The sequence below is a fragment of the Oculina patagonica genome, chromosome 4 (genome assembly GCF_052425735.1).
Source record: "Oculina patagonica isolate OP01 chromosome 4, crgOcupat, whole genome shotgun sequence".
NCBI classification, from domain to species: domain Eukaryota; kingdom Metazoa; phylum Cnidaria; class Anthozoa; order Scleractinia; family Oculinidae; genus Oculina; species Oculina patagonica.
This window is the reverse complement of record NC_135761.1, coordinates 26,154,141-26,176,144: the sequence shown is the minus strand read 5'-3', so window position 1 is coordinate 26,176,144 and position 22,004 is coordinate 26,154,141. Positions and strand designations below refer to the sequence as shown.

At 38.8% G+C, this 22,004-nt stretch overlaps 3 protein-coding genes across 3 annotated transcripts in view; 2 read left to right on the top strand and 1 right to left on the bottom strand.

Annotated features, from left to right (window-relative positions):
- The window catches only part of LOC144649964 (glutathione synthetase-like), a 93,710-nt gene that overhangs the window by 20,258 nt on the left and 51,448 nt on the right, over positions 1–22,004 (top strand). The gene's annotated exons all lie outside the window — the stretch shown is intronic.
- On the bottom strand, positions 36–13,159 carry LOC144649973 (glutathione synthetase-like). The gene is made up of 10 exons (XM_078509590.1): positions 12,866–13,159; positions 3,904–3,979; positions 3,145–3,332; positions 2,843–2,876; positions 2,406–2,479; positions 2,248–2,328; positions 1,893–1,976; positions 1,246–1,315; positions 848–969; positions 36–423 (listed from the first exon to the last, which is right to left on the bottom strand). The coding sequence occupies exons 1-10, from the start codon at positions 13,129–13,131 to the stop codon at positions 312–314; spliced, it is 1,107 nt and encodes a 368-aa protein (XP_078365716.1). The 5' UTR covers positions 13,132–13,159; the 3' UTR covers positions 36–311.
- Positions 4,577–8,037, top strand: LOC144652062 (uncharacterized). Its single transcript, XM_078512102.1, has 7 exons — positions 4,577–4,707; positions 5,037–5,104; positions 5,996–6,079; positions 6,213–6,284; positions 6,483–6,516; positions 7,043–7,113; positions 8,020–8,037. The coding sequence occupies exons 1-7, from the start codon at positions 4,638–4,640 to the stop codon at positions 8,035–8,037; spliced, it is 417 nt and encodes a 138-aa protein (XP_078368228.1). The 5' UTR covers positions 4,577–4,637.

The following is a 22,004-nucleotide window of genomic DNA, read 5'->3' as shown; positions in this document are numbered from 1 at the left end:
TAAATTGTAGTAAAGGTGACGTCAGTGAGCTGTGTTGGCGAACATGCCAACATTTATTCACATCATTCTGCATTACAGCAGTTGTTTGCATCACAGAGGTGTCAGATTTGTGCCTGAAAATAAATTATTCTGGCGATTACTTATAAAATGGCAGATGTAGAAAGCATAGTTTCACTAGTTTCGCCTAACAGCTTTGAAAGCTTCACATCTGTTAAAGGTTGGAAGACCATCCTTGTGTCAATACCTCTGTAATGCGAGGACTACTGCTAAGAATTCCGAAACACAGGCCTTTTGATTTACAGTATAAAATGTCATAAAGCCGGCCAGAGAACTGAGGGGAGAGTATACATTACCGGGTCAAGGGTATACAATCCAGTAAAAGTTCTCCTGACTCTGGCCACTGACTCCTTGTCAGGTAGAAACCTGGAAAATGAAATGTTACCTGTTTAATTAAAGTGTATGACATACAAAAAATACATTTCGACTGCCATCACAGTAAAAATCACAAGTATCTATCTCAAGGCCACAATGAAACTCTTCCGGTTAAAAAAAAAACTGAAAACTGAAACTAAACGCTAGCTAGCTAAGAGTGTTCGCCGTGAGGGATTTCAAACAGACCAGCATCACCTCGTCATAAAATCGATGACAGGTGCAGCTGTCTTCAATCAGCTTTGCTTAGTAAAAGACACGTTTATGTAAACGGATAGTCTGACAAACTGACCGTTAAAACAATCGTTTTTAGACTAGTTCGATTGCATCTCGACTTCAGGTGAATGTTCCGGTGGTGCTGTTGGTCGAATTTTAAAGTGTTCCGGCTGCTTGTCAATCATTTGTTCGTATATTTTACCTTTCTAGAACACCAGGTTCAGCTAACACTTGTTGTATCTTCTTGGTTCCCATCAACTGATGTGCCACTGTCGGACATTTTATGCAACGGGACAACTCTAATGTTAAACGAGCTGACCATTCCTAAAAATACGGATCATACGAAAGTATGTAACATACGCTACATAAGCTCATAAAGAAGAAGGAAACAGACCAGCAATTTTAATTACAAACAGAGGAGTCTTTTGGAACCTTTCGAGACTTTCCTGCTTTGACTATATTGGAAACTTCTGTATGTAACAAGATTACTGAATTTTAAAGATTTCACAACCTTTCAGCTTAGCTAATGTTCTTGCTGGACTTCTTTTGTGGTTATTTAATTAGTACAGATTGTTTAGATGTCACGCATAATCCACTTACGTTTTCTGTGGGGTAGTCTTTGGGTGTGTAACCTGCTCTGAAGTAAGCTACAGCAACTTCAAGACCATTCCTGTTTAGCAAGAATAGACGAACAATTATCACTTCAAGAGGAAATGCTCGTTTGATTTATACAATACCACTCCAGCAATAAATTATAAAAGCCGAATTGAAGATGGGTCGAAGACGTTTTGTACACTGTGCTTGATTACTGAAAACTGACTACTTGTAGTAAGATAAGGTGTTCTGTTGTGAATCGATGAATCTTATATATTCCCTTTCTCATCGTTGAATATTTGCTTTTATTAAAAACTAGCCATGGTATATTGCAATTCCCATGTTTTGATTGGTTTACAGGCGATGGTATATGAGCTTATACCATGGACCACAAATATGATAGGTGTACGCGTCGACGACAACCGCCGGGGACCTCAAATATTGCAATTTTTTGGTTGTTTTTAATAAAACAATTATTCCGCTCGCGCTTGTTGGATATGAGATAGTTATTGCCAATGAGGCGCGTAGCGCCGAGTTAGCTATCTACCATGTCATATCCAACGCGCGGTTATGGAATAATTGTTAGATAGACCACGATTGTGCGCGCGTTGGTCTCAAAGGGAAAAATAAACAGATTTTAAAAATAAACTTACACAAATAAAGATTTCTCGTTGTCCGTTTTACCATCATTGAAAATGTCATTAAGACTCCGTCTAATCACTTTTATACCACCGTTCCTGCAAAAATGAAAACAAAAAACAAACAAATTAGGAATGAGATGGAAAAAAGATAATCAGAGACAAAGTGAGGCCAGAAATAGCGTTAGTTAGCTTTCGAACAAACACGCTCAGACGATAGCGCCTGTTGTACCTGCTTTCTTCAGCACAATAGCGAGTTAAAAAGTTCAATCGTGGGATTCTATGGATTAAGGAAGTCGTAGCCAAGATTTTTGGGTAACTTATCAGACAAGCGGCGTATGCGGGGATTAGACAGGATAGAACTGTTTACCTCTCATGAATACGATACTCCAGCAGTCTTTGGTCATAGACATTTACCTCGCCAGGCTGAACAACGAACATAATCACAGCGCTGAAAATAAACAAGAAATCTGTTGTTACAAGAACAAGAACAGAAATAAATAGCCAATGATAACAAGCTGCCCTAACCTTTTTGATCCATATAGTTCCCACGCCCTTATGAGACCGTCAGCTGCTTCATCTAATGCAGGATTTGCAGGCACCTTGAGATAGACAACACACATTCAGTATATTAGTCGTTTAATAACTTACACACCATACTTCACAGCCTGCACGGAGTGCGTTTTTTGTCTCAAGTCTTTTTGGTCTTTTGGTTAAGTTCAGGGCACAGTTTTTTAATGGAGGAATAAACTAAGAGTGCGCAGTTTAAACCGCGCACATGCGCAACACGCAAACTTGTTTACCGGAGACCTTAGCTGCGTGCGCTCCAATTTGGTGAAAAATATAGGGCCTGCTAAGAACCAATCAGATTCAGGAATTTTGTTATACTACGAAATAGTCAAAACTTGCTGAAATGACTCGGTCATTAGTCATTGCCACAGACAAAAAACTCAAAATCGTCTTACCTTGTTTTCTTGGCCCTTTAAATGCAAAAGATACCTGGAATGTTGAAGGCGTAAAATGCGTCAGTAGTAAGGCAAAAGAGCACTTCTAGAGCCAAAGGAAGGTCGGGTAACAAACGTTTAATTTCAAAACGTCGCGAACTGGCGTTCTTTTTTCCTTCGTTCCGCCGCCGTGATAAAAAAAGAACGCCTGATCGCAGGTTTAGACAACGTATTAAGTCTGTCTTACAACAGAACAGGAAATGTTACAAGTAACAGTAAATTGCGAGCGCTAGCGATATAACAAACAAGACTGTAACTGTTACCTGTGCATGCTGGGAACAAGACAGGAAAATGAGATTCCGCCGAGAGCTATGGTGTTCATTTCAACCTGCTTGATGTAAATCGGCCCAGCAGCGTTTTTATCACTGCTGTTACAACCGCAACATTGATTGTGCAACCCGCCTGATGTGTCAATCAAGTAGTCCGATCTGAAGATTCCTAAAGAGATTGGCTGAAGGAAAAAAACACATCAGTTGTTCAGTCGGCGTTAACGAGAAATTTCTGAAAAACTGTTACTTAAAAAGGGGGGCAGGAAGCCACGCAAAACACGCCAAATAAATAAGACCTACGAAAATCAATTCCTCTTAAGAAACACATATTAAGTCTAAATGAAAAAATAAAAGTTTCGGAAAAATTAAAAGGAGCTGATTGTAAAACATAATGAAAGATTTCTATATCAAAAAAAACCCTCAAGCTTTTAAATTATTAAGTGAATTTTCTAAATAGACTCTATACACTTAGTGATTTATGTTTTACGATTTCATTCAGGCTGAAACATAGATTTTCCGGTAGAATCAACCAGTTTTCTACTACAATGCTAATTTATATTATGGGAAAAGTCATCAACTGCCAATCAATCCTGAAGTCCATCACAATAAAGAAAAATACGATCACATTTTTTTAGTGAGAGTCTCAGAAACAAAGCGAAATACTTCATCAGAGGAAATCCGAATTATGGGACGTAGGTCTTTGCACCAACGGACAGACCTGTAGGGAAGGGTAGGGGACTTAATGGTCCAAACCTGAGCATTTCCTTGTTCCAAGACTTTCCCGTAAATGTCGAAGAGTCTTGATGTGAAAGGGTCCGCAGCAACTGTGCTATAAGAGGAATATTAACAAACAAAGGAGAATAGATCGAACTGGGTAAGACATGATAAGATTAGCAAATGTCTCGAGTTGGAAAAAACTAGGCCGTGCAAATTCAAATTAAAAATTTGTTTCAAACTAAATAAGCAAAGCCCAACAAGGAGCGCGGATGGTCAAAAGTCGAACAGACTGTGGTTTATTTGCCTTTGAAAGAAACTGTGGTCCATACATTGGCGTGGAGAGTTGGGACAAGTGAGGGGCGACTGTCGAAATTCATTTCTCCAAACACCAATCAGCGGGCGAGAAATTTGTTAGCTATAATTGTAAAATCGATTACTTTCACGCGCGCGCAGATCTTCGCTTCTTAGAATGCGCGAGCAGTTAAAAGATAATCAGCGCGCACAATATTTCCATTTAACGGTAAGTTGCGTTTATCTCTCAAATACTTTTTCTATCGTCAGTTGTCTGTCAATGCAAAACAAAGTTTTAGTATGTCTTAGTAGCTGATCATGACATTGCAAAACCTCCGCCTTAAAAGAATCAAAATGCGGTTACCGAGTCGCGTCAGCGGTCACCCTCATGGCTACGTAACAATGAACTTAGCGCGCGTCAGGTATTCTACAGCAAAAAAGTTGGAGATTGGAGTAGATGGTCGAAAAATACAACAAACATGATTTTGAAAATCGTTTTCAGTATTTCGATTGTCATTTTTCTAAGTTTTGCTGTGACAAGCTATTCAGGTAAGTAACCTGGCTATTTTAATCATGTAAACGCTTCGTAAAACTGCAGTCTGGTTTTAATCCGCTAGCGAATGCTGAGCTTAAATTTTGAGTTTGTGTCAAACAGATTGTAAAAAATTACTATTTCCCACTTCACGAAGTGAGCGATTCTGGTTATGATGAAAATGATGAAGAAAGCGTCTTTGTACTTAATAACTGCCTTTAAGCTTATTTTTTTTTTTTTAAAAAGAAAAACGTTTCCTTTATTTGTCAAGTAACTTTCGGTTTGCACAGTGTTACGCTCTTCCTTTTTTCAATGATGTTTCTAACCTTACTTTTTTTCGCTCCAGGTTACGAAAATGAACTTTTTGGTGTCAATACAGTTTTGAAGAGTGTTATGGAATACCCACTGCCTGAGGTTAGCCTTTAATTTCCGTTGTGCTTCATAACAAAGTTAGATTAAGATAGCAGGCCTATTCTTTTACCGTCGGGACAAAAACTGATCAAATGTAATTGGTCGCGTTATTGTGGAACTGTTTTTTTGGAACTTAAATTAAAAAATGGTATGATTACAAATTGAATTATGTTAAATTAACAATCAATAAACCCGCTAAATATTCTGCTTGGACGGTACGGTTGAGGCGCGTGACATGATTGCGGCCAATTTACAATAAGCGCATGACTTTGTCGTGACCATATTGAACAAGTTGTGCTGATCATGAGTTATGGTTTAGAAAAACATGTTGTTTCGTAGCCAAGTTTATTAAAGACTTGTCCCATTAATCATTTCATCTCAGGTGAATTTTAATTCAAATGAGCTGAAATGGGTCAATGAGACATGCCTATATGCATCCCTTACGTTTTTAATAAATGTAAGATTTGTTAAGTAACATACTAAATACTTCTTTAAACTAATTAAATAAGATTTGTCGATGGAAAAAAAAAAAGATTTGTCGATGGCCTTCTTCAGGAACTCTTTGTTTTGGATTAGAATCTTAGTGGTAATTTAGACGGCACAATTGAAGCTTGCGGCATTTTAACGAAACCACTTGGGTCCAATTAAAGGTTGTTTTTATCTTTATATGCCCGGGACACTGGCTGGAAGTTTTTCTCGCCCTCATTACATTTGTCCCAAGTAATAACCAACGGCAAACCTGCCAAGTTGATCTGACTTCAACATCATAGGCATGCCGGTGGTGACAATCGTTAGTCAGTTGTACTGAGCTTTGATTTGCCAAGAAAATTAACAGTTTATGCTGCTGTCACAGGTAAATCGTCCTTTAGACAATTGTCCTTTTATATCTTGTAGGCTTTGAAGAGTTTGTGGAATCAGATAAAATTTTATCTACCTGAGATGAAATTAAACGATATGAGGAACTTTAATTTTGCAAAGGTATGAGCACGAAATGCATTTGTCCTTTTAATCAATTGAAAGCCGGCCGTACTTTTTTAATATTTTTTAAGCCACTGTTCATCCCGCGTACAGTTAAGATGAAATCATTTTAACTTAATATTGGCTTTTTCAGATAACGGATGTATCGTTTTCGTCACTTCCTTTTATTTCGCATACCAGTGCGGGATTTTTCCTCATTTCAGTGGTAAGTTTAGAGTACAAGCTTTTCTTCATCGAAAAATTTAAAACCAATCCTTTCAATGTTTTTGCAATGTATCGATGAAGTAAAACTTAGCACGCCAATTGGAAAACTAAGAACCGTGCAAGTTAAACCTGCACGGCATGTTGTATTTAGTTTGATAACTCATACTAACAGTTTTTTTCTTGTTCTAACACTTGACAGATGTGGTTCATACTAGGGCGAAAAAAGGGAAAAGGCAAGTAATGTTCTTCTTTAATTTGATAGTTCTTTAGTTTGCTGTTTCTTTTTATTTCATTTAACATGACTTAACCTCCGCAACGTTTCAGGATCTGATTTTTGTTTTAAATTGTTGTTTATTCACTCAATCTATTTCCCCCAACTGGTATTAATTTCTAATTCCTCATCACTGTTTTTATTCTGGTAAACCTTTCAGAAATCTTATTTGCGTCTGTATTGAAAGAACAATGTTGGTATTTATCAACCGATATTAATTGATTTTGAAAAGAATAAGAAAGTTTTATCAGAACCAGAAAAGAGTTAATGTGTGCTGGAATGATTGCGTCAGTCAAATCCCGAGTGGTTCATTTAACTTCTAATTACCAAACCATTGCGCTGATTTGTTACTAAGCCTCGTTATAATAATAATACAGTACTTATCCCGTCTCACGTAAAACGAATCTACAACATGTTGTAAAATGATACTCGTAAATTAAGAAACAATCAGCCGGTTTATGTTTTTACTTTTACTTGTGTTCACCCAGCAACTGAAACTGAGCAGGAAGAAATAATTGCACAGAATAAACGTCTTAAGGAAAAGATTGTGGACATGGAGGTAAGATTCCCCGAACTTTTAAACTGATAATTAACTTAGTAACAAGAAAACTCGTGAAGCTCGGCCATATGACTGCGAAAAACTTTCCTCATACTTTTAGCATTAGTTTTGTCCGTTACATGTGAGATGTGTAAAGATGATCAGGGTGGTCACGGGTAGGTGGCACAAGCTACTCGGCGATTTGACATGAAAACATTTTTTTTAATTCGTTGTGAAATTTTTGACGAATAATTATGACAAGGAATTTGCTAAGTTTTCCAATGCACGATCTGTCGATAATATGACGAGGCATGGTCTGGACTCTGGTCAATTTTTTTTTTTAAAAAAATATCTTCATTAAATATTAAAAAAGTTAAATATTAATATAAAACCAGATTGATTATCAAATATCTTTAATTTTAATTTTATTTTTATTTTTTAACAAATATTTTATTTTTTTTTCTTGAAAGCGTCTTTCAAAATATCATGATAGGGATGTTTTGATAGCGACTCTTGTGCAGTCATGTACAGGGAAGCGTCCGCGTTTTTGTGCCTGTTATAAAGGAAACAAGTATTTATTATTTTAATCTAGTCGGTCTAGATTAAAATCTTGTGAAAACTACTCTCGTCCATTCATGGACTACGCCCTGTCTGCTCTCAGAGATGCCAATCTGTCCTCGTTACCAGTGATGGATAAAAAAAATTCTCCCAATCTCCACTGCAAATACAATATTTACTTTTTTCTCCATTTTCTGGTTTAAAGGTTGTGATGACTCGTGTTTAAAACATGAAACCAGTACAATTTCCAGCCAAAAAAATATAATTCTCTACATTACGCGGCCTCTAGCTTTGTGCTACGTCACCGACAAAGGAAAGCGTCTTTCAAATATGATAAGAATGTTTTGATAACGACTCTTGTTCAATCAGGAACCAGGAAGCGTCTGAGTTTCTGTGTCTTTTTACCATTTAACAAGACAATGACTAAGAAGTCGGTCTAGATAAAAATCTTGTGAAAACTTCTCTCAGTCTATTCATGGACTACGCCCTGTCTGCTCTCAGAGGTGCCAAACTTTTTAAAAAATATTTCGAATCTTTACTTTAAAAGACAATCTTTACTTACTTCCCCGAATTTTGGTTTAAAGTTTGTGTTATGTACCGTGTTTAAAACATGAAACCAGTGAAATTTTTTGGACCCAAATTTACTACATTACCGGGCCTCTAGCTTGGTGCTACGTCACCGACAAAGGAAAGCGTCTTTCAAATATAAAATTTCAAATAAAAAATTTAAAATATGATAAGAATGTTTTGATAACGACTCTTGTGCAATCATGTACCAGGAAGCGTCTGAGTTGTTGTGCTTGTCTACCAATTAACAAGGCAATGACTAAGAAGTCTGCCTTGATAAAAATTTTGTGACAACTTCTCTCGTCCGATCATGGTGTACGCCCTGTCTGCTCTCAGAGATGCTTATCTGTCCTCGTTACCCGTGATGGATAAAAAAAATCGCCCAATCTCCACTGCAAATACAAACTTTACTTTTTCTCGATGTTTTGGTTTAAAGGTTGTGATCGATTGTTTTTGAAACATGAAACAAGTACAATTTCCGGCCAAGAAAGTATAATTCGCTACATTACCCGGCCTCTAGCTTGGTGCTACGTCACCGACAGAGTAAAGCGTTTTTAGAAATATCTTGATAAGGATGTTTTGATAAAGACTTTCGTGCAATTATGTTCCAGGAAGCTTCTGAGTGTTTGTGCCTGTCTACCATTTAACAAGACAATGAATAAGTAGTCTGCCTTGATAAAAATCTTGTGACAACTACTCTCGTCCAATCATGGTCTACGTCATGTCTGCCTTTTGTTATACCATCGTGCTTTTAGGCCTTATAAAAAGAAAATAAATATCCTTCCAACAGTTTGTCAAGAAAGCTTTTTATGCTGTTCGCATCGATACGCTCAACATAAAGAAAGAAAACACGTTCAGTTACGGGCACAGTTGTTGGCTTCGTTAAACACCAGAACGTCCGTCACTCGGGAGCAGGTCCACAGCAACCGCATGGGCATGCAAAATGTCAAACTTTTCAGGCGATTCCAGTGATAGGTATGTTCTGATTCTGACATATTTATGAGCGTGATTCTGACCGAAGTTACATCAGTTTATCCGATAGTAATATGTGAGTTTCTGTCACATTTTAGTGGCGACAAATACAATATTGTAAAGGTAGAGCCAATGGAAGAATCGCAGGAAGCATCAAAGCATCAAATCTTTATACATATTTAATTTGTTTCAAATGTTCTGTATAAAAGATGTGAGTAAAAATAAAGTTATGTTATGTTAAGCGAAGTGAATACATCGAATAAATAGTGTGTCACAGTTTAAATAGCTATGAAACGCAGTAGAAAGTTGAGATTGTATTTAAAAAGTGGAAATTGAGAGAATTTTATTTGTCCATCACGGGTAACGAAAACAGATGGCATCTCTAAGGGTAGACAGGGAGGAGACGGGGCAGCTGAGGGGTAACAAAGACCAAGAGAAAATCAAATTACTAGTCAGCCCCCCAATTGGACGAGAGTACAGTAGAACCCCGGTAACTCGAACTCTGATAACTCGAACAAACTTCCATTTCCCTTGGATTTGAACCCACCTTTCAGTCTTATTCAATCGACCCCGATAACTCGAAACCCCGCTAACTCGAACTGTTTTTCGTTTCTAGACCGACTATCGATTTTTTCTTAATTATTGCCGTGTTAAATGGTTAACAGGCACAAAAACTCGGACGCTTCCCTGTACATGACTGCACAACACTCGCTATCAAAACATCCTTATCATGATATTTTAAAAGACGCTTTCAAAATAAAAAAAAATTCATAAAATAAAAAGAAAATTAACAAATTGAAAGTAAAAATATTTGTTAATCAATCTGGTTTTATATTAATAGTTAACTTTTTTAATATTTAATGAAGATATTTTTTTTTTAAAAAATTGACCAGAGTCCAGAGTCCAGAGTCCAGAGTCCAGGGTCCAGTCCACAGTCCAGTCCAGGTTTTAGACTATGCCGATATGACGAAACATTTTTTCTGCGGTCCAGAGGCTTCAATCAAGTTTTGACAACATTTTTACGCAAAAGAACCATCTCAGTTAAGGTGGCCCGCGGGTATTTATGAGGTTGGCAGTTCCCTTTTTTAAGCGCGTTTTAAAACGGGAAAACGTGAAGCGATTGCTTATATTTTTGAGAATCTGAAAGAATAATGCTTAAATTATATAAAATGATAAATTTTATGGCGATCAAACGCGATTTGTTTAAGTTATGAGCGATTTTCGAAAGCCTTCGTTTTTAATAAAATGCGATTATTTTTAAAATGCCACGGTGAATTTTTCTGTAATTACCCCAAAACGCTGCCAAACAGTTGAAGTTTACTCACAACAACTTACAGGAAAATCCACTCCGTAGATTTCCTGAACGAGCGACTTCTTTATTTTGCCTTTGAAAACTGTTGTGTTATGCGTCTGACTTGACCAACGCATAAATCTGATACTTATAATAACCCAGCACCAGCCAGTTTTGAGACTGATGTCACCTTAATCTTGTGTGTAAAAGTTATAAGATCGTGTATATACATCAAATGTTAGCAGTCAATAAAGATGGATGGTTTTCAGCCGAATTTTTGAAATTATCAAACAAATGACGTTATTTCAAATTGCGAAAAATTTGTCGATTTGTTTTGCATTTTTTTAAAGCTGCAGTTAGAACAGGATATTGCAAAGGTTTGTGCCAAGTTTCAGCGTATTCCGTTCATACGGTTTGAAAAATTTCGGTCGCAAAGTCAGATACATTTGCTTTCCAAGTTCTAATCGCTTTGTAAACCTCGCATTTCGAATGAAATTATTCTGTTGTTGTTCGAAGAGAGGTGTTACTTCCAAATTCCGCGCGATCTTCATATATGATAAAATGCTTATTGACTGAGTTAGGTCGGGCCGGACGGGAAAATATTTGGCTCTCGTACGTCCTGACCTCGAGCCAAATATTTTCCCGTCCGGCCCTCCCACTCAGTCAATAAGTACATAATTCTGGACCGGTTCCAGAACGGTCCCGTGTTAACACCTGCGGATCGGTGCCAAACGGTTCCATGTTAACAAAAGCTGATCTGGTCCTGTCAGGTTTGGAACGTTTCTGGTCCGGTCTCGTGTAAACATAGCCTGAATTTATATGATGAAAACAATTTGTAATCTGCCAATCAATCCTAAACTCCATAACAATAAAGCACAATACGATCACACTTATTTCACTGTTATTTAGTGCGAGTCTCATTAACAAAGCGAACTTCTTCATCAGAAGGATTATGGGCCGCAGGTCATTGCAGCAACGGACAGACCTGTAGGAAGAGGTAGGGGATTTAATGGTACAAACCTGAGCATTCTCTCGTTTCAAGACTTTCTCATAAATGTCAAAGAGTCTTGATGTGAAAGGGTCAGCAGCAACAGTGCTAAAAGTTGAATATTAACAAACAAAGGTGAATAGATCGAACTGAGTAAGACATGCTTAACAAATATCTCGCGTAAAAAAAACTAGGCTATGCTATTTCTCTTGCATACAATCTGTAATTAAACTTAATTGAAATAAGCAAAGTCCAACAAGTTGGGTGGATGTAGCTAATATGCATTTGGAAACGAAGGGCGACTGTCGACCCCAAAAACCAATCATCGAGCGCCATTTGTAAACGTGCATTGAACAAATTACTTTACTCTCTGCAATGGGCAACTTAAGTTATTCTTCTTGATCGCCAAGAACCAACCAGCTAGCAAAACAATTGGCAGTTATTGTGAATTATCTGTGTTTTGCCGCCGAAAGTAGCATCGACCCTCCAACTTGTCTTTTTTTCTTACTTTAGCTGAAGGCGGTGACGACTATCGACTGTATCGAGGAATTAACGGCCTCCAAACCCCATAAAAACACAAAATATCATACAAAAGATAAAAGGTAAGTGAACTTTATTTATCTGGCTTACAGTAGATCAAAGTTTGGGATCAGAAGATGCGAAATTCAGTATTTTATGGAGCATTTCTCACGATCAGTTGACTCAAGCCGAGGTCAATCGTTACAAATTACAGTGAATGTATGGGATCAAATAGCGCATACCGTGACGCTACGTCACGCGGCCTCAAACACAAAGGATTGTCTGCCTGGTTTGCCGCATGTCGTTTTGCAAATCTTGTACGGAGGTTGACTGATCAAGACTTTTCTCCGTTCAAGTAGTGAGTAGTTTGTTAATGGAAAATCGCGGTATTGGACAAACTCTTGCTTATCGTAATTCGCGGACAATTATGTAGATATGTTCGCACTCGTTCCTGGACAAATTTTTTCTCCGAGACTTAGTGAAATGAAGAGAGCACAACTTAAGACCTCGAATGAAACCTCAAATTATCTTTGCTTTAAGCTGGAAATCAACTTTTGCCAACATTTGCAAGAATTGGTTGAAGCGTTGTTGTCGAGTGCGCACGTGTTTACGCTGATGGTTTGTCATCATCACCCAATCACGACACAGAGACTCGTTTATCTTGCGTCATAATCACTTCTCCCGATACCCACTTGCGGGCATTCTGCAAAACACCCGATACTACTTGCGCGCCCACTTAAGGCAAATTGAGATTTTTTCTGTATGGCTGATACGGATATTATACGCGCGGACTTCAATGATGCCTCCTCGGGTTTTGGTTTCTGGGCCAAAACCCTGTGGGGGCAATTACGGTACTTATTTATACTGATCGCAATTACCTCGAAAGTGCTTTCTTTGTAAATTCGTAGTCCTGGCTCACTTTGTGTACAAGCAGGTTAAAATCCGTTTGCACTTTTTTCGCAGCGGTGAAAAGCTTCTGCGGGAACGGTGAAGGGAACAGAGTGAAGGGAACATGTTGTGGTTCTCCCTTGGAGTCATTAAAAAACATTCCATGTGTGAGGCAGTAATCCCTAGCCTCTCTCTCAAGATATTTGATTTCATCTTGTGAAACTTCGCGGTCGCCAACATGTAACGGGTGGGCCATCCTTCTGGAAGAACGCTACTTGTCTATTAATCCCTGAAAAATAAATAATGGAATTTCTTTACCGAGATTTAAACAACCGGCGAAAAAGTCCCCAACATTGTTACCAAATAACTTATGATTTGAGATTGTGTCCTTGTTTTACTTTGCGGGACGCGCATCAAGACTCTGATACAAGACTTAGGCCTAGTTCAGACGTCGTGCTTCTAATTCTGCCGTGCCGAACTTAATTCAGGAAATAAGTTCGACAAAAGAACGGCAGAAGCACGGCGTCTGAACCAAACTTTTGAATTAATTTCAGCAAAGCAATTTAGTTCGACACGCCATGCCGTAATACACGACTCTGGCACGGCAGCGGTTCAAACGCCGTGCTTTTGACGCGCCAAAGAAAATTAGGGCTTTCCATAAGTTGCTCAGCAACTTTTTGGCAACTTTTCATGTTTCGAGCAACTTTTTCCCCTTCGAGCAACTTTTTTCCTCTCGAGCAACTTGTTGCATTTTGAGCAATTTCCAGACCGAAGATCTCCGAAGATTATCCGAGTGTTTTTCAAAGGCGATACGAACGTCTCCGAAGAACATGCCAATCTCGAGCCCAGAGTCCGTCTAGGCGGTCAGCGGTATGGGACGGACTCTGGGAAACTGGAATTGATCAGATCAATTTCAGGTCGATTTCAGGTAGAACCTTGGTCTTCCGGTTTTTATTGCGCATGCTTTTAGGTCTAAACGGAAGTTAATTTCCCAGAACGGAAGTAAATCGAAAAAGATGAACTATTTCTATCACAGTATCGACAGAACTTGTGTTTATCGAAGCAACAAAATTAAAAGTAACAACAACGTTCTGCAGTTAACAAACGAGAGAGTTTAAAAAAAAGAGTGTCTGTTGTTTTGATTTCCTTTATTCTCTTTCTTGAGCATACTGCTATATTTGTTTTAAATCAAAGGTCTTGTTAGCCTTACAGGATTCCGTCTGTGAAGATTGCGTGCGTGTGTCCGTTGATGTTTTGCAGTGACGGCTGAGAAATTTACATAATACCCAACGCATGGTTTGGCGACTCTCGTATCTTTCAGAGGCTTCTCGCCTACAGCGCATCTTTTCAGGATGGATTGTTTTTTTTCGAGCAAATAATTTTTTTCTCGTCGAATGGCGGTAATATTAATAAAGACGAAAAGGCCACACCGGTCAACGCTATTCAAAAGGTGTAATTAGAATTTCGGCCACTCAGCACGTGCACACAATTCAAGTGCACACAATTGTACAATTCTTTTTCTTCAGCAAAACAACAACACGTAATGTTCAAATTCTGCGTTATTGGTTATTATTTTGAATCGAGCACTGTCTGCGATATTCAGTTTTTCAACCGAAACGGAGATTTGAATAAAACAGTAGTTCTGGAGAGATTTGTAAGTCAACTATAAATTGAGTTTTCAATCGACCTGACCTTGGTGACGCTGTCGTTGTTGTTTTAAAACTCCGTTCAGAATTGACGTTTAAAGGAAATCTTTTAAGTATTAGAAAATACTTAATTTATATTTAGCGGCATATCACGAGTTCTTAGGTGTTTTACAAAAATAAGGTGATACTTGTTTTCCAGGGTTTCCGGTCTGGTTTACTTCCGGGAAGATTTTCAGACTTCCGTGTTGATTTCTATTGTTCTGGAAGGACCAATAGAAACATAGAAATACATTTCAGTTTCCCAGAGTGAGTCTCGGCGACCCTACCGCTGACCAACCGCTGACGAACCGAGGAGCCGGGGGTCACTCTGGGCTCGAGATTGAAAACATGCTGGCCAGGCAAAGGAATGCAAAGGAAATTTTCTTTGCTGAAGAGCATGGTGAAGATGTATTCCACAAATGTTCAAACCATCCGAGATGTCAACAGGCTGTGAACTGCAGTGGAGTTCTCGGGAGTTAACATGAGGGTACTTAGGAGCCAAACTTGCAATAACAACATTCGCCGTGCTTGCAAAACGAAAAGTGTTTTCTGTTTCTTTCCTTTACGTCTTTTCTTGAGTCTTGCAATGATTGCCCCCGCAGGGTTTTGGCCCAGAGGCCAAAACCCGAGGAGGCATCATTGTAATCCGCGCGAATATAGAGTATATGTATAGTATACAGCTATTTCAGTTAACGTTGTCCGGATCAAAGCTTAAAGACAAGACTGAAAGGCAGTATGGGTAGAAGAAGAGGGCAACGTGCTGAATACTAAATTATATAATGACATGACAAAATCGAATTTGCACGTTTTCTATTTCTTCAGACATGTGAATCAAGGTGGTTTTAGCCACACTGAATTTTAGAAGAATTTTCAAAACTCAGAACCAAGCGACAATGAAAGTAAAGCTACAGAAAGTCCTCCTGAGAGGAAAAAAGAAACACGTGAATTCTCCACGTGCGAAATACAAATTTGTACATTTAATGAAGCTTATATGCAAATTTGTAGTGAATACCCAGAACACCGTACGGTCTTGCCTTTTAGCTTTTAGCTTTGAACCGACAACGTTTATTGAAATAGCTGTATACCAGGAAAATTCTCGATTTGACCAATGTGAGCGCGCAAATGGTATCGGGAGTTGTGCAATGCCGACAAGGTTGAAAGCCCGTAAGTGGGTATCGGGAGGTGTGATAAAATTGCCTGTACGGTGATTGGTCAATGATGACGCAAGTAAACGATGACTGAGTGATGATGACAACCCAAAGCGTGAGCACGTGCACAGATGACAACAAGTAAACAAACGAAGCTTGTAAAGGTTGATTGCAGTTGGGCAGAATTTTGAAAAAGATAATTTGAGGTTTTATTCGAGGCCTATTCATTTCACTATGTCTAAAAGCCGAAAGCAATGCAATTGTTGAAAAGACTTCGCGATAATTAACCAAGTAACTCGCAGAGAAGAAAGAAAATCCACACTTTTTACATCTGAGTGGCCGAAGAAGAAATTTGTCTAGGAACACGTACGAACATATCAAGCCATATCTTCAAATTTGTCTGCGATTTACGATAAGCAAGCCTTTTTAGTCCAAAACCGCGATTTACCAAGCGCAAACTACTTGAACGGAGATAATTGTTTAAGACTCGCGGCAGGCGAAACCACAGGGAGCAGAGGAACCAAATTCGACCTTTGTAATCGAACATTTTGATATTTACAAAGGTCGAATTTGGCTCCTCTGCTCCCTGTGGCGAAACCGGAAACCAGAAGCGAGCGAAAGTCAAGAAAGAAAAGTCAAGAGCGAAAGTTAAGAAAGTCAAGCGTTTTCATTGTCAAAGGTGAGAAATTCTTTCGGTATCCTTTCCTTGATCGTTGCCATGAAGCGTGATTTACGATATTAAAAGAAAGCCTTTGTCCAACTGACCATGATTTACCAGGCACAAACTACTTGAATGGAGAAAGCTTCAAAAGTCTTGATCGGTCCACTTCCGGACGAAATTTTAATTTTACAAGATGATATGCGGCATCAAGAAAAGAAATTCAAAAGAAATCTCGAGATGCATTGTGATTATTTAAAACTCGCGGCAGGCGTTTTCTTTTGACAGAGGTAAGAAATTCTTTCGACATCCTTTTCTTTCTAAAGATTGATCATTCTCATGTCATTTTTCATGCTCGGGCTCAGCCCATATATTAATAAAACAATTGGGCCGGCTCAAATGGTAATTTTAAAACGTTTTGCTGTTTCTAAAGTTTATCCTCGCTGAGATCAAGACTTTACCACAGTGAAGTGAGTTCGATTCGAGCCAACAAAGCGGCCCATTCAAAGCGACGAAGTCACGAAAACGAGCCACGCAAGTCGCGATAGGTCGACCGTCCCGGTGTCACAGCCGATTTGGACCCCCCGTCGATTTGGACCCCCGGTCCAAATCCGCTAGCCGATATGGACCCCCCGGTCCAAATCCACTAGCCGATATGGCCCCCCCTTCGCCGATTTGGACCCCCCTAAACAATTGTTATTTAAGCTTTTTCTCCTTCTTACTCGGTAAATTTTTCCATTTGCAAGCATATTTTTCAACGTTCCCTCGAATGACAACACAAAATTTGTAATTAAGATAATGAAAACAAATGCATATCTTGTTATAATTCTGCCATATTTATTATAGTAAATAAAATAACTTTATATAATAGCGATGCAATTTTTCGTTCTATGCAGGCCTGTAAATTATTACCGAAAATTACTATAATTCATTGCAAAGCTTATTGTAAACTAAGACCTGACTAAAGACAGCGTCTAACTACGGATCCTGTTATAATCTTACGGTATTACTAACTTAAAGTATTAGAAAATCGAGAACTTCGTAATATTCTTATTTTTAAATTACGCCTTAATATAGACAAAATAATTGCAATCAGCAATAGTAGCAATTATAACCTAACGGTAACTCAAAGTCTAAGAAAAACGCGAATTTCGTTCTATTCTTTTTTCACGCCCTAATATTCAGATCAACAAAAACAATTGCAATCAGCAATAGTAATAATTATAAACTAACGGTAACTTTTAAGTCTAAGAAAAACGCAAACCTCATTCTATTCTTATTTTACGGATTAATATGGACAAAAATACACTAGCCGTAACTTTAAGACTTAGAAAAACGCGAATTTCGATCTATTCTTAATAACGCCTCAGTTTAGACAAAAACAATTGCAATCAGAAATTATAAACTATAAATGGTAGCTAAAAAACTAACGGTACTTAGTCTTAGAAAATCGCGATCTCCGTTCTATCCTATTTTAAAATTTAACGCGTTTATTGTCTGGTGGTCTGCATACGCGACAAAGCCACTCGCCCTCTGGGGCAGTCTCGAGTCCTTCGCAAGTTAAGTGAAACCATTCGTCGCACAATTCACATTGAATCATATCGTCCCAACATTCTGGTCTTGAACATGAACAGAACAGTCTAATGTCACAGTTTTGTCTTTTGCTGAATCTTGGTGTTGTTTTGTTTCGCGGGAAAGGTTCAAAGCGACCCCTTTCTAAACACTTCACTAAATGCTCGCGCATTTCTCCTTGTTCAAAAGAGACGTCAGAAGCGTTGTTTCCAGCGGCTAGCTCGTAAGCGAAAGCGATGGCAAACAGGCCACAGTCCACCCCTCCTCGTTGTACCTGCGCAGGAGGAAGCTCCACAGCAAGGGTGCTACCCGTTGCCAAGTTCTTATAGCATTCGGCTAGCTGAACTTCCATCGATGACGTGAGCCGTTTGGAGGAGGAGCTATCGTACACTCTCAGGTGTCCATCGATGGATGTGGAACAGACCCAGTGATTTTTGCCTGTGTGGTGGATTTGGATGGATTCCTCGGCAATAGCGGAGAATGACGTTTGTGACAGAACTGTGTCTTGCCACCCGCCAGTGTTCGGGAATTGTTTCATAAGAATTTTCTGTGATTGATTGATATGACGTTGTCGTCGAGGCGATGGTTGCCAAGGATAGTTTCCCGATCCCTTTCTGGAAGATTAGCTTTAACAGTCGTAACTGGCTTTTGTGCGGTGTTCTTTGCAACTTTGTCGGCGGTAGATTTGACAGGCTTCTAGCCGATCTCTGCAGAGGTACTCTTGTCTGGCTGTGAGTGTACAGGATGATGATACACTTTCAGTCTTGAGCTGTTATATGATGTTTTCAGTTCAGTTCCGTCCTCGTTTCGTAGCCTGTATAGACCTTTAGGGAGAACCTTACTGATGGTGTAGGGACCTGACCACGGCCGCTGTAGTTTACCTCCTTTTCTTGCCTCGTTACGCATGTTCCTGAGCAGCACGGCATCACCCTCTTTGAATTTCAGTGGTTGGTGTTTTGCATCGTACGACTTCTTTTGCCGCTCTTGTGCTTTGTTGATGTTTTGCATCGCCTTAGCCTTAACTTGGTCGCGAACGTTCATCATAATGCGGACTTTCTCATTAAAGTCAGAGGGTGCATCTTCAGCGGTGCCAGAGGGTGAATCGCCATCAGTGCTGCTGGGCTTTGACTTAATTGCCATCTCGATTGGTAAGACAGGTGCACGGGCCAAACATCAACTCGAACGGCGTGAATTTTGTGGAGTCGTTTTTGCTGGTTCGATAGGCGAACAGAATGGACTTGATGTGCACGTCCCAGTCATCTTGGTTTTCGTTTACGAACTTCACTAGGGCCCTCGTTAGCGTCTGGTTCATTCTTTCGTCAAGGCCATTTGACTGCGGGTGGTAGGCCGAGCTGAACAACAGTTATTAACAGATAAATTAAACTAAATAGATAAATATAATTTTCAACACAATATCAAAATTCTAGACAAGCATCATAGCATGGTTGAATTTTGCACAAACCTTTTCTCGTGTCTTGTCACGGCCAAAGTGTCCGGCAAGTTTGTCATAATGACAAGCTTTCAGGATTTTCTCTTGCTCGTCTGTGTTGAAGATCCATCTCCTTGGCTGGCTGTTCTGACCAACGAAAAACAACGCACCATCGTCCAAGACGAATTTTTGCGCTTTTTTCCGTAAATTCCGCTTTTGGTCTTTAGTAAAATCATCGGGATACTGGCTTTCGTTTCCGCCATGGCTCACAGTAGGGAAGCACGAGACTAATGTTAATTTCAGCAGAAATAGTGACCCTTTTTATACCTAACGCAAACAATAGATGCAGTCCAGATAAAGTTAAACAATAGAAATAGTCCAGATAAAGCTGTTTGTTGTAGGCGGAGCTGAAACTTCATTGTGAAAGACATATTTTAATTAAAACAATAACATAATTGCTATCACACGTTCCACAGACACCGCACTTAGTTATTCAGAAAAATTACAAACAAGCAAATGTTTTTCGCAGTCAATAACTTTTAAAAAAGGGCATTTACTTTTAATAAACTATTGTAATCAAATTTTGCAGAATTTCAGTTCATGAGGATAACCGTTCGAAATTCCGAAGGTGGACTTTATAAAGTTGTTTACAAAATGAATTATCAAGTCAGTACAATACGCGGTAAACATATTTTTACTTGTTTAACTTGCTTTTTAACTGTAACAGTTAACTTTATTTTTGCGCTCTATGCGAACCTCTTTTTTAACCACTGTTTACACGCTTGCGCATGCAGTTACTGAATAGCCGACAAACTTGCTCTATCGGCACTGTTACAAAAAAAAAACCTTTTTAAAGAAGTCGGGACCTCTTTTAAAAAAAGTTGTGAAATGTAAACAAAAAAGACAATGTAATTAGAGTCTTTGAGTGAGTTATTGTCCAGTAACTATTGATTACTCCATAATGATGATTCGTTCTAAGTGGAGTAAACTAGACAAAAACGCGGTGTTAGCAATTTTATTTAACCTGTTTTGGGTGCCTTGGGTATTGACAAAACGTTTCATTTCAAGCGAACGACAAACTATCAAGAACACAACAGTAAAAGTGTTTTTACGCTTTCGGTATGATAATAATTATAATACCGTGAACAAGTATTTTCTCCTAGTTTCACAACTAATTTACACAGAAGTAATAAAACTCGCGTTCGCGCTTTTTGTGAGAATCTTTCTATTTCAAGTTTACAACTTTTAACAAAGCTTATACTTCAAAAAAACACTTCTTACGCTGTAAAAGTCGAGAAAACTGCTCTTTGTTTTGTCGGCAAAGCGAAAAACTGTTTTAAAAGTCGGAAGCTATTTAGAAGAAATCTATTGTGTAAAGTAAAAACAAAAAGAAAACAATGTAATTAGAGTCCAGTAGTAATCTTATTGTCCTGTATCTTTTCATGTTTTTGTAAGTTCACTCAACCGAACATTTATTCTAATAAACTAACTTGACAGTAAGGGACTTATTAGCCGAACATGTCTTATTATAATTTCAGACGTAGACAACAAACTAACAAAAAACGCAATTGTAAATTTGGTTCTGCACTTTAGGCTCGGGTCAAAAAAAATGACACTTGATTTTCATTTGGAAAACGTTGCTTAGGGACGTTGAGAATAACATAAATTTTACAATGCGCGTGCATGCTGTGTTTGGTAAACACCAGGGCGTACGTTGTCTATTTCCTCTTTTCAATGTCCATGAAATATTTGTATGGACATTTAATCATCTTTTCTTTTATTAGTTTACGACTGCAGGAGTACGAAAGTAAAGTATGATCACTTCTGATGGGGGGGGGGGGTCCAAATTCCCGAAGGGGGGTCCAAATTCGCTAGCCAATATGGACTCCCAGGGGTCCATATCGGCTAGTGGATTTTGACCGGGGGTCCATATCGGCTAGCAGATTTGGACCGGGGGGTCCAAATCCAGGGGGGTCAAAATCGGCTAGGACACCGGCGTGTTAAATTAATAAAGACGACGGACTTTTTCTAAAGTCCAGCTTGAGTCTAGCTGAGATCCCCCACCACAGCAAAACATGACAAAATGATGTCAAGATGCTGTTGCGTTCCTGTAATTAAATGATTTACCGTATCATAATTAATAATCATCCAAAATAGAAAATTAATTTCCAATCAAATGTCTGAATTGTAGAAAAGGATGAACAGCAAAGAAAAACCGATAAACATCGTCGAAACTTCGGGGGCAACCTAGTGTCAGCTATTTCTAGTTTTAAAAGTAGGTGTTTTCGCTGCAATTAGAAAACGGCGCCATTTTTGTTGGATCATCGCTGACAAACTGTTACGAAGCGTCATTAAATTCTGGATTTGTTACGACTCTTGCACAACGTCTGAATCAGAGGCGTGTTTCTGCCGTGCTACAGTCGAACTTAATTGCAATAAGTTCCGCACGGCAGAAGCACGACGTTTGAACTAGGCCTTATATAGATATTGTTCAAGTGTTTCTTCATGGAAGCTCTTACAGTTCTGATGAAGTTGCTGGCTTTGTCCTTAAAGTGAGAGTGACCTTCACACTGCCTTCATTTAGCTGCGGATTTAAGTCAGCTTGCTACCCTGGTTCTTTATCAAGAGATATCTCCC

Excerpts from the sequence above, each read along its gene's own strand:
- LOC144652062 (XM_078512102.1), top strand. The coding sequence starts at position 4,638 with ATGATTTTGAAAATCGTTTTCAGTATTTCGATTGTCATTTTTCTAAGT. Across the intron at positions 4,708-5,036 it reads TGCTGTGACAAGCTATTCAG|GTTACGAAAATGAACTTTTT; the intron begins GTAAGTAACCTG and ends TTTTCGCTCCAG. Across the intron at positions 6,285-6,482 it reads GATTTTTCCTCATTTCAGTG|ATGTGGTTCATACTAGGGCG; the intron begins GTAAGTTTAGAG and ends AACACTTGACAG.
- LOC144649973 (XM_078509590.1), bottom strand. The coding sequence starts at position 13,131 with ATGGCCCACCCGTTACATGTTGGCGACCGCGAAGTTTCACAAGATGAA. Across the intron at positions 1,316-1,892 it reads AACGAGAAATCTTTATTTGT|GAATGGTCTTGAAGTTGCTG; the intron begins GTAAGTTTATTT and ends CTTGCTAAACAG. Across the intron at positions 970-1,245 it reads AAGACTACCCCACAGAAAAC|GAATGGTCAGCTCGTTTAAC; the intron begins GTAAGTGGATTA and ends CCGTATTTTTAG.